Source organism: Pseudochaenichthys georgianus, chromosome 6 (genome assembly GCF_902827115.2).
Source record: "Pseudochaenichthys georgianus chromosome 6, fPseGeo1.2, whole genome shotgun sequence".
Classification (NCBI taxonomy): domain Eukaryota; kingdom Metazoa; phylum Chordata; class Actinopteri; order Perciformes; family Channichthyidae; genus Pseudochaenichthys; species Pseudochaenichthys georgianus.
In genome coordinates, this window is record NC_047508.1 from 10,040,958 (window position 1) to 10,053,723 (window position 12,766).

The 12,766-nt window shown below is 40.4% G+C and overlaps 1 protein-coding gene across 2 annotated transcripts; it reads left to right on the plus strand.

Moving 5' to 3' along the window:
- The first annotated feature begins 1,214 nt into the window (after positions 1-1,214).
- Positions 1,215-12,457, plus strand: nutf2 (nuclear transport factor 2). Of its 2 annotated transcripts, none has more exons than XM_034085435.1 (5): positions 1,215-1,322; positions 3,044-3,165; positions 4,720-4,791; positions 7,810-7,908; positions 11,556-12,457. In XM_034085435.1, exons 2-5 carry the CDS (start codon positions 3,067-3,069, stop codon positions 11,667-11,669), a joined length of 384 nt encoding a protein of 127 aa, XP_033941326.1. In that variant the 5' UTR covers positions 1,215-1,322; positions 3,044-3,066; the 3' UTR covers positions 11,670-12,457. The 2 variants fall into 2 exon arrangements, with proteins under 2 accessions (XP_033941326.1, XP_033941327.1); XM_034085436.1 differs by lacking the exon at positions 1,215-1,322 and adding an exon at positions 1,520-1,870.
- The last annotated feature ends 309 nt before the right edge of the window (positions 12,458-12,766 follow it).

The window sequence follows — 12,766 nt, forward strand, 5'->3', positions numbered from 1 at the left end:
CCCAATTTATCTGAATTAGATAATGGCTCATGGAAGCACTGTTTGCCTGGTCTCTGTAATGGAACAAGGGATCAAGAAACAAGTCAGTGGAGGCCGGAGTTTCAGACAAAGCACAAACCAACAGACTTCTACAAATATAGCATTTGGTTTTAGATATACCTTATACAATTCACAATGTGTATATTCTTGTTTACATGCTTACCTACCTTTCCCATAGAATGTGGACAGGGATGGGAGGGTGACTTTAAAAATGTATGTTATTCTAATTACTTATATTCTAGTAATCTAATACAAATTTAACTATAAAAAAGTAATGTTACCTAATAACTTTCTGTTACTTTTGGATCACCTCAATATCAAATGCAATGCCAATGTATCTTTTACAAATGCTGTTTTAGTTTAGGGCATGACATATAAGCAAACACAGTTTTTTTGTTTAATAAATCAGGTGTATATAAGAAGATATAAAAAAGCGTAGGCAATATGCCAACCTATGCCAAGTATTGGACAAAATAATACTATTAGTGTGTTTGTGTGCATGTGATTTTAAAATGCATTGTCACATTGACATCCTGCTAGCAATCCCCATTTTTCCAAAATGTACCAGTAATGAGATTACGCCTTTCTGTCAATTTGCCAGAGACGAATCACATTTACTGAACATTTTGTCTTAATGGCCACAATGTAAAACACATTGAGAGGATTTCAACATTTTAATGTGTAGGCTAATGAAAATGTTTAATGTATAACTTTACATTATAGGGTTTGATCACATACATAATTGACGGACATGACTGAAAAAGTAATGCAAACTATATAAAGGAGTTATGGTCGTCCGGAGTACATTATTTTAAAACCTGCTGACAGGCTTATTGTTGTCTACCTAATTGTTCAATATACAATTGTTTTGCTTTATTGGTTATTTATTCAAATTCTAATTTTGCATACCTGTAGTAACTGACTTTTGTGGCGATGTAGGGGCAGCAGAAACATGTTGTCATGACAACATTTGAGGATCATCACCTTCAAACATGATTTGAGTAACTTAAATATGCTAATATGCAGAATAAACCATAACCAATCATAGGTTGAATACAATTACCTTTTCTCTGTCATGCTTTATTTACAAAATATACAACCACTTTTTTGTTCCTTTCTTTTTTTAAATGTACTAGCTCTCAATCAAATGCCAACAAGTGATGTTTACAAAGACTACGATACCCAGAAACCAACGGGCTGGTTACGGCTCTACGTGCGTGCCCTCGTAGGGGAGCAGACACTGCACTGTGCTATCGAGAAGCCGGCCTCGGTGTTGGTTAGAGGTAAGTTTTTATTACTTAATTTTAATAAACAGTCTTGTGGTATAGTGAATGGAAACATGTGCGCAAACAAAACGCGCTAGTTAGGTCTGACATTTGAACACATATGAGGAGGTATAAGTAGTTCAATTGGCTGGTGCTACCCGGTTAAGGGCTAACGTCGGACACGCCTATGTAGGGTTGCTGCTTCGGGGTTCCAGAGTTGTGTGCGCGGGCCCGGAGCAGTGAAGGAGACGGGTATTTTTAGCACCAGGGGAAGAGGCCAAAGACAGCCAGCCAATAATCTAACGCCTGGATATATAATGTATCTGACGTGTCTAACATTAGCGGACGGGGACACATGCTAAGTATATGAACTGTCCTCGCTAGCACAGGCTTAGTCAATGTTGGCAAACAAAACTGCCCACAAGCTAGTTGAAGCTAGTTAGCTTAACTAGCCATAACGCTACAAGAGCTTTTCCATGAGTACACATTTTAAATAGGCTGATTTACACTAGCCTTGTGTATTTTTAAGCATACATATAAGGATGTATGACCCGTTGGTATGTATGGTATGTTATTTTGACTCATTTTCAGAGCTCTCAGAGTGTTCCTGACAACAGTGTATCGTTATGTTGAAGCACATGACTGCTGTCAGTGTCACCCAAGCCCACAAACCAGTGCGGCTTGTCTGGCAAAACTCCGCTGCTTAATGTAGTTTACAGGTTTATGTTTTGCAGTGTGGTGTGGATAATTTGATGGTGAACGTGTTTTGTTGTTGTTTGTTTCTTGTTTTAAACTGTGGCATGAAGGAAGCAGTGACTTCTTACAGAAACAAGTAAATCAAGTTTTATTTCTAGCTGAGATAAATGTATGTGATTTAAGTCTGTTAATGCATTAATATCAACATGGCTTCATGTAAATTACTTGCTTTGAATTTAATGTGTTGTAATGTAACTCTATTAACATTGTATTTAAGTAAAAAATGTTTCTATAAGTGTTTCTAATCATAAAAGGCTATTGTCTGATATTAAGAGGTATCTATTGCAGAAATTGAATCTACAATCCATAGCTATCTTGTGTATAATCATCTGAAAAAGTCGTATAATGGTATGCATAATAAATAAAAGTGTTAGTTGAGTATGTGGAAAAATAGACAGTTTAGTACTTCAAAAAAGTAATGGTTTAGTATATCTAAAAATGTCTTAGTAAAGAAAAATCAAAGTATAGTAAGTTGGGAAAACAAATCATAGTATGGTAGTTCATCTTGTTTATATTTCACATTAAGCCCAATGTAGTTCTCTGACACGCCGAGGCAAAGCCAGTCGCAGCTGTATTTCTTTCCTCCTAAAGTAGTGTGAATGGATAAAGCAGGGCGTGAGCAGAATGGTATTCAGTTGGTTGAAATCAGCAGCCATTACGCTAGATGCTTCCGAATCCTTCAAGCTGTCCCTTTGATAGAATCTTTACTTTTTATAATTGGGGTAGATAAAATAAAAATAACACACTTCCACTAGCTTTGAATAACAATACAAGTTGTAATCAAAATATATGTATTTTGCATTGTGCCTTTAATTACTCAAATACACTTACATGAATACATTTCATACAAGCATACCACACATATGCATAGAGGGATAAAAGAAAAGAAGATACAAGGAAATCAGCCGTAGCGCGGTATTCAAATCAATCTGTCTTGACAGAATAAGGAGGCTCTCTGACCAGCTGCCTCTCCATGTTCCCAGTGTGTGTTGCAGGGTGATTCAGGATGGTGGACCAGCCTCTTTGGGAGCAGATAGGATCCAGCTTTGTGCAGCACTACTACCAGATGTTTGACTCTGACAGATCACAACTCGGATCCATATATGTGAGTGTCACAGAACCTTGCTTTCATTCAGTTACAAGACGTCTCATGATTCAACTTTTTCGATTTCTAAATTCAACAAATACCTTTTTATAAGATTGCTGGTACCTCCCTCCTTTACTAGTTGCACATATCTAGTTGAAGGCAGCGTCTGCGTACATGGGAGTGTGGTCTGTTTGGACTCGCTTGATCAATAATGAATCATCATTAACAATATATCTGACACAAAATCTATGAATGTTATTTTGTTTTTAATAGTTTTCTTGGGGGTGGGTTGCTGTGTGTTTCCACAGTGTTGCTGCTTTCATTGGATTAATCAGTGTTGTGTATAATATTGTACAATCACAGATACATGATGGCAGATCTTTTAATCTGTAAAGTAAACTTAATCTCAGCGGTCTAGACTAGATCATTGTAATGGGCATTTGAAATTATTGGTTTATTATAACGTAAAAAAACTGATTTTAGACCTTATAATTGAATCTTCAAATCTTTTGTTTATGATGGTAATTGTTAGATTGTTGGCCCTAAAGGGAATACATTTGGAATCATACATTAAATTGTGTCTACTTATTGACTTTTCTTTTTTTCTTTATTTGGCTGATGCCTAAATAAATACATAGACCTACTACTTTAGAGGAGTTAGTTTGGGCAGGAGCACAAGTCATGTAAAAATAAAACCATTTAACAGCAATGTATTAGTCACAGGGGTGTAACGGTACGCATAAGTCACGGTCCGGTTAAGGACTCACGGTTTGGCACACTGGGCAAAAACACCCATTTGTAAGGATATGTTTCTTTTCATTTACTATAAACAGACAGTAATGCATGTATCAAATACAGAAACAATTCTCTTTCTGGGGACCGAGTCTGCATTTTGACGACTGACATATTTGGTAAAAGAGAAATGTTTAAATTATAAAAATAAAGAACATTTAAAACACTTCTTTATTACTCTGTACGAACAGTGAACAAACACTTCAGCAGAAGGCCACAGGTCACACTGGACTAGGACACTGAAAAACATCTCTTATGCTATGACATGGAAAACTAAAACTTGACTTGAACACAACTCTCTCTGCGTCGTTGTTCTTGCTGACCACGAATTGTGTACACTAGTGTCATTTACTCACAGCCCAGACAGCTTTCTGTGCTAACCTTAACACCTGTTGCCTTCAGCGTACAGCTAGTATTGAATCCATTTTAGAACAATGTTTTTTTAGCTTTACTTGTGTATAAGTAGGTTGTAGGTTACACCAGGAAATTATACTTTCTCTATTTTAACTCAGTTTTACGCATCAAATAATCATCATAATCAATTAGATCTGTTAGCTACAGTGTAACTAAGGAAAATGATACAATGTAGTCGTTGAGTGTCACTTAACTTAATTTGCCTTAACTTAATTTCAAACAGATGGAACTTTGAGCTAAGCTAATATCATTAGTGTTGTGTTATGTGACTTTTTTGGAAGCCCTTTCATCTGTAAATAGAATTGTGTGCAACTCATATTTTACCCATTTCTTTCTTGATCTATTTATCTTTGTCTCTTCACACAGATTGATGCATCATGCCTCACATGGGAAGGACAGCAGTTCCAAGGAAAAAGAGCGATTGTTGAAAAGCTCACTGTGAGTCTATAACTTAAGCTATATACAGAGTTGATGTGTAACAGGTGGTGTTTGGCCTAAGTACGAACCACACTGGTGAATGAGTGGTGCATGAATGAGTCCTTAAAGCTAGAAAAGGGTTAGCATTTGACCACTTCTGCTTTCCTCGTCTCGAAGCCAAAACTATTTTTAGTTTGACCTCGGAAATAAGATCTGTGGTTAACAAAAGCATAAGGGATTTTCAATTTTGTTCTACGACATACAATCTGTCAGTAGATACACCACTTGTGAATGTCCGAAGCTTCTACAGTATGTGTCATACATGACACATCATCACGCTAAACATTAGCCGCCTTTAGCGTCGGTGATGCAAAGCCATGTGACTGTGATGCAGTTCCTATATAGCCTAGCTTTTTACTTGTACTTTTAAGCTTCCAACATGTATACAATTGGTGTTAAAGGTCCCATGTCATGCTTTTCCGGTTATTACCCGTCCCCTTAAGTACACAAATGACATCACCCATCTCTTAAGAGAGCTAAAGGTGACCTGTGCAGCAACACATTTCAATACATATGTGTCAATACTAAGAGCCGCTAGATTGTGCTGCTGTAATGGAATATGTATGCAAGGAGAATAAAAACATACCATGTGCTCCAGCTGGAGTTTCATCTGCCTCCTGATCCCTGCCTCTGTCTCACTTCATCTTTATTCCTCACATACATTTCTTCTTCTTCACTAATGTCTTCATCTCCTCCTGGCTTTCTCCTGCTCTGACCCTCCTGGTCAGAGTACTCTCTTTTCCTCTTTCTGTTCATCCTTCTCCTCTTTCTGTTCGTCCTTCTCAGATGTCTTTTTTGTTGTTGAATCACTCCAGCTACTCTTGCCTGCCAGAGTCTACTTGTGAAAAGCACTGGTACAAATGTGTGTATAACTTTACACGTTAGGGCCAAGTAGCTAATAAGTAGCATATAATAAATATAAAATCAGAAAGTATTTATCAAATGCACACAGGCAGCTGTATTTAGATCCAGTTTGACGGTAAAGGATGTATCCTGGTTTCATTTATCAGCCTCATTGCTGTGATGTGTAATTTACATGGATTTAATAGTACGCATAGTTTAGCAAATAAAGTGATCGATCTCCCAGCTAGCGCTGTCTGCGTAGTATTTTGTAACGAAACGTCCCAAACAGCGCCCGTCTGTTAAACGCTATCAATTGAAACGGCAGCGCTTTACTAATATTTAGTTTTCAGCTCTCGTCCTTAGTAAAAACAAAACTAGTGGAAGGGGAAATGCTCCCAGGGGAAGCTGATCCACCTTCAGGTGCTGGGACAGCTCGTTCCCTCTCTGCAGCTGTGTGAGCTGCGGTCTGTGAACGTCGCTCCACAGTTTAATGCAGGGCCGTAGCTGCGTTTTTAACGGGCCTAAGATGATATTTAAAATTATTCACTTTTAATGAATGTACTGCTTGTTTTGTTGCTTGAGAAGCTTGTGGACATAGTGTAGGTTTGTTTCTACAAGTACAGTTTAGGGACACAAAAGTTAGGGGGGCCTGGAGGGGCAAGGCTCTACAGTGGGGGGGCAGCAGCCCCCTTAGATCCGCCCCTGGTCAGCCGCTAACTTTACATGCACTCAAGAAAGCAGGTTGTAGGTAATCGGAACCTATTTACATGCACTGTTGTAACCTGATTACTGTAAGTACTAGGGGTGTAACGGTACACCCACCCGTACCGAAATTATTCGGTACGGGCTCTTCGGTTCGGTACACGTGTGTACCGAAGTGTACCGAACGAATATAATGTTAAACGTAAAAAATTGAGAACGTGAACAACTTGTTGGAAGTAATCTCAGGTGCTGCGTCGCAGCATTCAGAGTAATTTGCTCACATTGGGTTCAACGCGTCATAGAGCGAGCACGTCATTTCTTTGGACGAGAGGCATACTATGAGAGCTGGTCACAGGGGATGTGTTCAAATTTACTAAGTAATTTGAGGAAATGGTGAACGCAGATAAAGTTGAGCTCGAAAATCCTCCTGCATCATTGAAGTCTCCGGTTGGGGAACATTTTGGTTTCGCAGTTACGTACAAGGATGACGGACAAAGACAGGTGGACCGAACCAAAGCTGTTAGTCGGCATTGTTCAACTAAAATTGGTTACGCGGCTGGCAATACATCAAACTTGCACACTCATTTGAAAAGGCATTACCCGAACGTGAATATCACCTGTCCAAAAAGAAAAAAGGCTGAAGTGCAAACTCCCGCTAGCATTTAAGCCTCCACCACTCGCAAAAAGTTCAGACCGAGCCAAAGCTATTACAAGCGCCAAATATATTTATGTTGCCATGTTAGCAAAGCGCTACCTGGCTGTGTCTGCTACCTCTGTCCCTAGCGAGAGGGTGTGTTCTCCACAGCAGGAGACATTGTTAGTGCAGCAGATCTGCCCTTTCGGCGAGCAATGTGGACAAGTACATCTTTCTTTAAAAAAACATGAAAATACAATGACAAGCAAGTCCTAATGTCAAACTGGCTGCTTAGATACTAGTACAGTACAGTTCAAATACAGATTATTTCAATTCATCGAAATGCTGCACTTTAATGTTTATTTGATTATATTTTGTATTTATTTGAGTGAATACATTATTCACAGTTTAATAATAATTAAAAAAATATATATATATTTTATGTTTTGTGATAATTTTATCTGCTCTACCGAAACGTGACCTAAAAACCGAGGTACGTACCGAACCTGAAATTTTTGTGAACCGTTACACCCCTAGTAAGTACCTGTGAAAGGTGCTATAATAAATAAACGTATTATTATTATTATTATTATTATTACCATGTAAACATACAGGAGCCAAGTAATGGTAAACCGATTCCTCCCCAAACTATTTAGGGTTGTACCCCCTAAGTACAATTTTATTGAGGATAATACTTGTTTTTCTTATATTTTATAAATACATTTTGATGAAAATAGCTCAAGATCTTAAGTAAATGTTTTGACTCCTATATTTTTGTGTGTTTTTCCTGTGTGTGCCAGGGTCTACCCTTCACAAAAATAGCGCATAGTATAACAGCGCAGGACCACCAGCCAACTCCAGACTGCTGCATCTTGAGTATGGTTGTAGGACAGCTAAAAGTAAGTAGCACTATCCTTTATACCTTATTTTAAAGCATGTTAAGCATGTCATTTGTTTCACAATTTAATAATCACACATTGAATGCTAGGGAATGTATGTTTTCATTTTTGTACCTGTGTTCCAATTATTTCTGTTACCATACTATCAAACAGACAAACTATGAAGGTTCCATTAAGAGAATACTCCCCTTTTCCCACATATTAGGTAGTACTCCCCAACCCCTTTACACAATTTGAATATGTGACCCGTGCTATTGAAATCCTTCGAGATCTAAGAGAAAAACTCATTTTTTGATCAGTGTGGTTGATTCTAAACAAACAAAGTCTTGGCTTTCAGAATATCACATTTGTATTGTAATATTCAGACAATAAATATATAGTGTTGAGGCTTGTTAAGTTTTGTCAACTTGTCAAGGATCACATCTCCTCTCAGTCTGATCAGCACCGTTTCCCTCCCTCTCTACCTCTTCCCCCTACGTCACCCTGAAGTAAGGAGTGACAGGCTGATAGTAACACGACAGGGCCCAGGACAGTGGCTATTGGCCTTAAGAATATACAAAATGAGTTGAAGCTTGTGAAGGTACAATAACGAGCGCTGAACGGGGCATCTTAGGCTGGAGCCACACGAGGACGATAACGCAAACAGACCGAAATCGATATCAAAAAAGTATTCCGCTCGAAAGCACTGGAGACGCTGTAATACAGGGATGGGCAACTTTGATGATGGTGGGGCCAAATAATTTATGTACTGGCCACCAGGGGGCCGCAGAGTCACTTGGAACACACAAAACACAAATTCCATGTATTGTATGTAATTATTAACAAATATACTAAGTCTGACATCTTCATTGATATTTTTCGATCTTTAAGGGAACATCCTCTAATAAGCTCACACAACAAACATCAGTTCACAGAAATGTTATTTAATTTTTAAAAGTGGCATGTTTATATTGAACAGGTTATTTAACAGTGGAATACAACTTTTAAACTATTGGAAAGTGTGCATTAAGATTAAACAGCAAAATCTCTCAAGAGAGGGAAGCGAGTCTCGGGCAACAGTCTCCAAAATGACATTCCCCTCTCATTCCGTTTCATTTGGAAAAATAAGTCACCTTGTAGTTCGCACAGTTCCATTTGTAGTTCAGGTGGCTGGTAATGCACAACCGCTGAGATGGGGTCAGTGAAAAGCTGGATTGTGCCTCGCATGTCGTGGAAATCCTGAAAGCGATTGTTGAATTGATCCTGCAACATTTTAAGGGCTTCTCTGTAGCGGTGGATCGTCATCTCACATTCGGCCAATTCGGGGATGTCATTGCGCAGCTCTCCACATGCGGGGAAGTGTTTCAAATTCGGGGGATCTGACGCAAGGTTATCTCTGAACAGGCCGAGTTTCATCTGAAAACTATTCACATGCACATTCCTTGCATTGATGGAGCCCCATCAGTAACAACGGCAGATAGCTTGTCAAATCCACCATATTCGCTGACAACACCCTTCACTGCGTCGAAAATGTCCGATCCCTTTGTTGTGCCGTGCAGTGGTACAAGTTTTAATACTTCCTTGTATACATCAAATGACACATTTATTGATCTTGCGTACACCAGTCGCTGGCTAACATTGGTAACGTCTGTACTCTCATCTAACGCTAACGAAAAGCATGAACAGTCAGACATGATTTGTTTCAGCTTTCCCTCCACATGACTTTGAATGTCAAAAATCCTGCGAGTCACTGTGCGTCAGGAGAGTGACACCGTTTCAAAATGTTTTGCCATTTTTTCATCTCCAAAGGCGTTAGCTATCTCCATCGCGCATGTTTTCACCAAGTCTCCTTCTGATAGTGGCTTCTTTGCTTTGGCAAGCTGGAGTGAGACAGCATATGATGCTTTCAGACTTGATCCTTGGACACTTGTGACCTGGGTGAAAAAGCACTGTTGTTTTTGTACTTTCCCTTTCAGGTCCGCTAGGATCGCTGCTCTGCCGGCCCCGGTGTACCGGTCCTTGTGTGAAGTGTTGTAGTGGCGGCTCAAGTTGCTTACTTTCATGACAGCAACGGTCTGCAAACATGTTAAACATTGTAGATTACCCCTGAATTCAGTGAAAAGATACTCTTTCTCCCACTTTTCTTGGAAATCACGATTTTCCTCAAATATCTTGCTCATGCTGGCATCCACATAGGGCTGTGTTCATATGTGACCTGCTCTGTCGAAATCAGTCGGAAGTCGCAACGGCTCATTTCAAAATAAAAGTGGATTTGTGTAAAGAAACTAGTTTTTCGGGGTTCGTTACAGTTTGTTTTCATCTGATTTCAAATAAATACAGTCTTGGCTTTTAGAATATTACATTTGTTTTTTCAAATTCATGATAAATACAACTTTGAAGCTTGTAAAGGCATAATTACAAGCGGAGAACGGAGTAATTTAACGTCACAGCAGGCATAACAGCGGCCGGTGTTTCTTGTGAATGTTTTCCCCGGGAAACAAACCCACACTTTTTTTTTTTTAAGTTGTTTTCTAAATTTATCCGAGGGCCGCAAATGGCGAGCCGCGGGCCTCATGCGGCCCGCCATTTACTTCTGCCACAAAAGCAGCGAAGAAGACTTCCCGTGCATGGTTGCCATGGTTGCCATGGTTGCCCTTCTGTTTATTCTCCGCTGTGGACGCTCTGGCTTTTTTTCTCCCTCCCCGAGGCAAGCGTTTGCTCCTGTTGTAATTCTCCCCAGTAGTCCACCAGCAGATGACAAACACCCACCTCTCCGCTTCTTCCAAGGGACAAGGGGACCGTGCAGCAGAGTTTCAGTTAGATTTTTTTCTGCCGGTCAACATGTCCGTTAAAGTTGAAATCTTCCGGACAAAATTAGAAAAGTGCCGGTCAGAGGTCTTCTTTGTTATTTATTGAGCTTCAAAACAAATAAATAACGACTCTATATAATAATATAAGAATAAAAAGCGGAGCCTTTCTTTTCCTCCCCATCTTCTGACAGCCCAGCAGCTGATCTCTGAGCAGGAGAGGTGGGGAGAGGCGGGGCTATTGCTTCAACGTTATCAGGAAATGATCGTATAGGCGTAAACACGGAGCCGTTTGCCCCCCCAGAGCGTTTTGTTTGCAGATCTACCCACCTAGGGCCCCGTTATCGTTTTCTGCGTTTCCGTGTCGGCCTCGTGTGTCCGAACCGTCTATCTGATAGTGAACTGTAGCAGATACGACCGTTATCGTCCTTGTGTGGCTGAAAGCTCATGCCATAACATGCTTGTCCTCAAGGATGCTCACAGTATGTTTGCCTCCAAGAGGAACGCACAGGATAACCATTAGGGCTGCTCAATCTTTGCAAAAATCCTAAATATGATAATTGACTATATTTACCATAATGACTCATTGACTTTGTAAACATCTTGTATTTAGAAATAACTTTTTGTTTATCTCTAAGTGGTTGACCAATCACAACAGAGCCGGGCTGCTAACGAGCCAGACTGGGCTCTGGTTTCAGACAGAGGGTGAAAAGAGGTGCTGCAGCAGTAGACAGTAGAGGCACACAATACAAATATGAACCTGAAAATGAGCATGAGCATGATAGGGCCCCTTTAACACGATCTGCTGCTAAATACAATCACTGTATTGCTGACTATTTGTGTTTGTGTGTGTGTTCGCAGGCCGATGACGACCCCATCATGGGTTTCCACCAGAGTTTCATCCTGAAGAACATTAACGACGCGTGGGTGTGCACCAATGACATGTTCAGGCTGGCCATTCACAACTTTGGATAACTCCCCCTTCTCCACTCTGGTGGGCAGGGGCGGCCATAGTGAAGGGCATCACGTGATGAAGTACGGAGGGAGGGGAAGGGAGAGAGGAAGAGGGAACACTCGTCCCTCCCTCCTGCTCTCTCATTTACGCCTGCTTGGCAAAACAAGCAAACACCGGATTCTAGATGTCAATCACTGAACCTCATCCAGGTGGTTTCTTTTTCAGACCACCACAGCCAGTAGAACTGCGACGCGTTTCTTTGCTCAGAGCCGGCGAACCAATCAGATGCCCCTGTCTGCCACTCCGCTGATCTGCATGGCCCTGGGAGCACCCCATTACAATATCCAATATCCAGATGACCTCCATTCGTGCCCTGCTCTCCACCCTTCTTTACTAAGTCCTTCCCAACTCTACTGTTGACTGCACTCAGTTCTGTTAGCACTGTCATTCATCGGGTCGGAAATCCGTGTTCAGGTTCATCAGTTCTTGTGTTTGAAGTTGTTTTTAGATCCTACTTGTATGTTGCCTCATTGTGTTTAACTTCCAATTATTAACTTTGCCATGAGTCGCTGTCATGCCAGGTTTTGCTCTTGCAAACCAAAGAAACATGGAGGACATAAAGTCTCACCATGCTGTGTGATTGGCTCCTGCATTTTCCCTCTTTTTCTCCATCTCTCTCCATCTCTCTGTCTCTCGCTCTCTCTGTCTCTCGCTCTCTCTGTCTCTCGCTCTCTCTGTCTCTCACCCGTCTGGCATTTAACATGGACAACAGCCGCCATAGACAATAAAACCTGGACTTTTTTCTTAACGGTGTCTCTTCATATCATTCTCGACAGCTGATTGACTTTCAAATCTTTCACTTACCCCTCCACAGTAAGTCTTATTGAAAGTATTTAAAGCTGGAGAAGGCATTATATTTATGCCTTACACTGGGCAAGAATTGCAAAATGACCTTTTGGAATATTGTAATTCAAGTAGCCAGAGACAAAAGGAGACTTTAGCAAATCAAAGAATCACAAATAAACTGCCTCCCCCAGCTTTGAATGCATCTGATTTTGGCTTTTTGCAAATGAGTCACCTTACTCCAGAGGATCAGCTGGACAGTTGACAATTTCTC

Bases quoted from the DNA above. Each gene is read 5' to 3' on its own strand.
- nutf2 (XM_034085435.1), top strand. From the start codon at position 3,067: ATGGTGGACCAGCCTCTTTGGGAGCAGATAGGATCCAGCTTTGTGCAG. The intron at 3,166-4,719 runs GTGAGTGTCACA...CTCTTCACACAG, and splicing joins CACAACTCGGATCCATATAT to ATTGATGCATCATGCCTCAC. The intron at 7,909-11,555 runs GTAAGTAGCACT...GTGTGTTCGCAG, and splicing joins TGGTTGTAGGACAGCTAAAA to GCCGATGACGACCCCATCAT.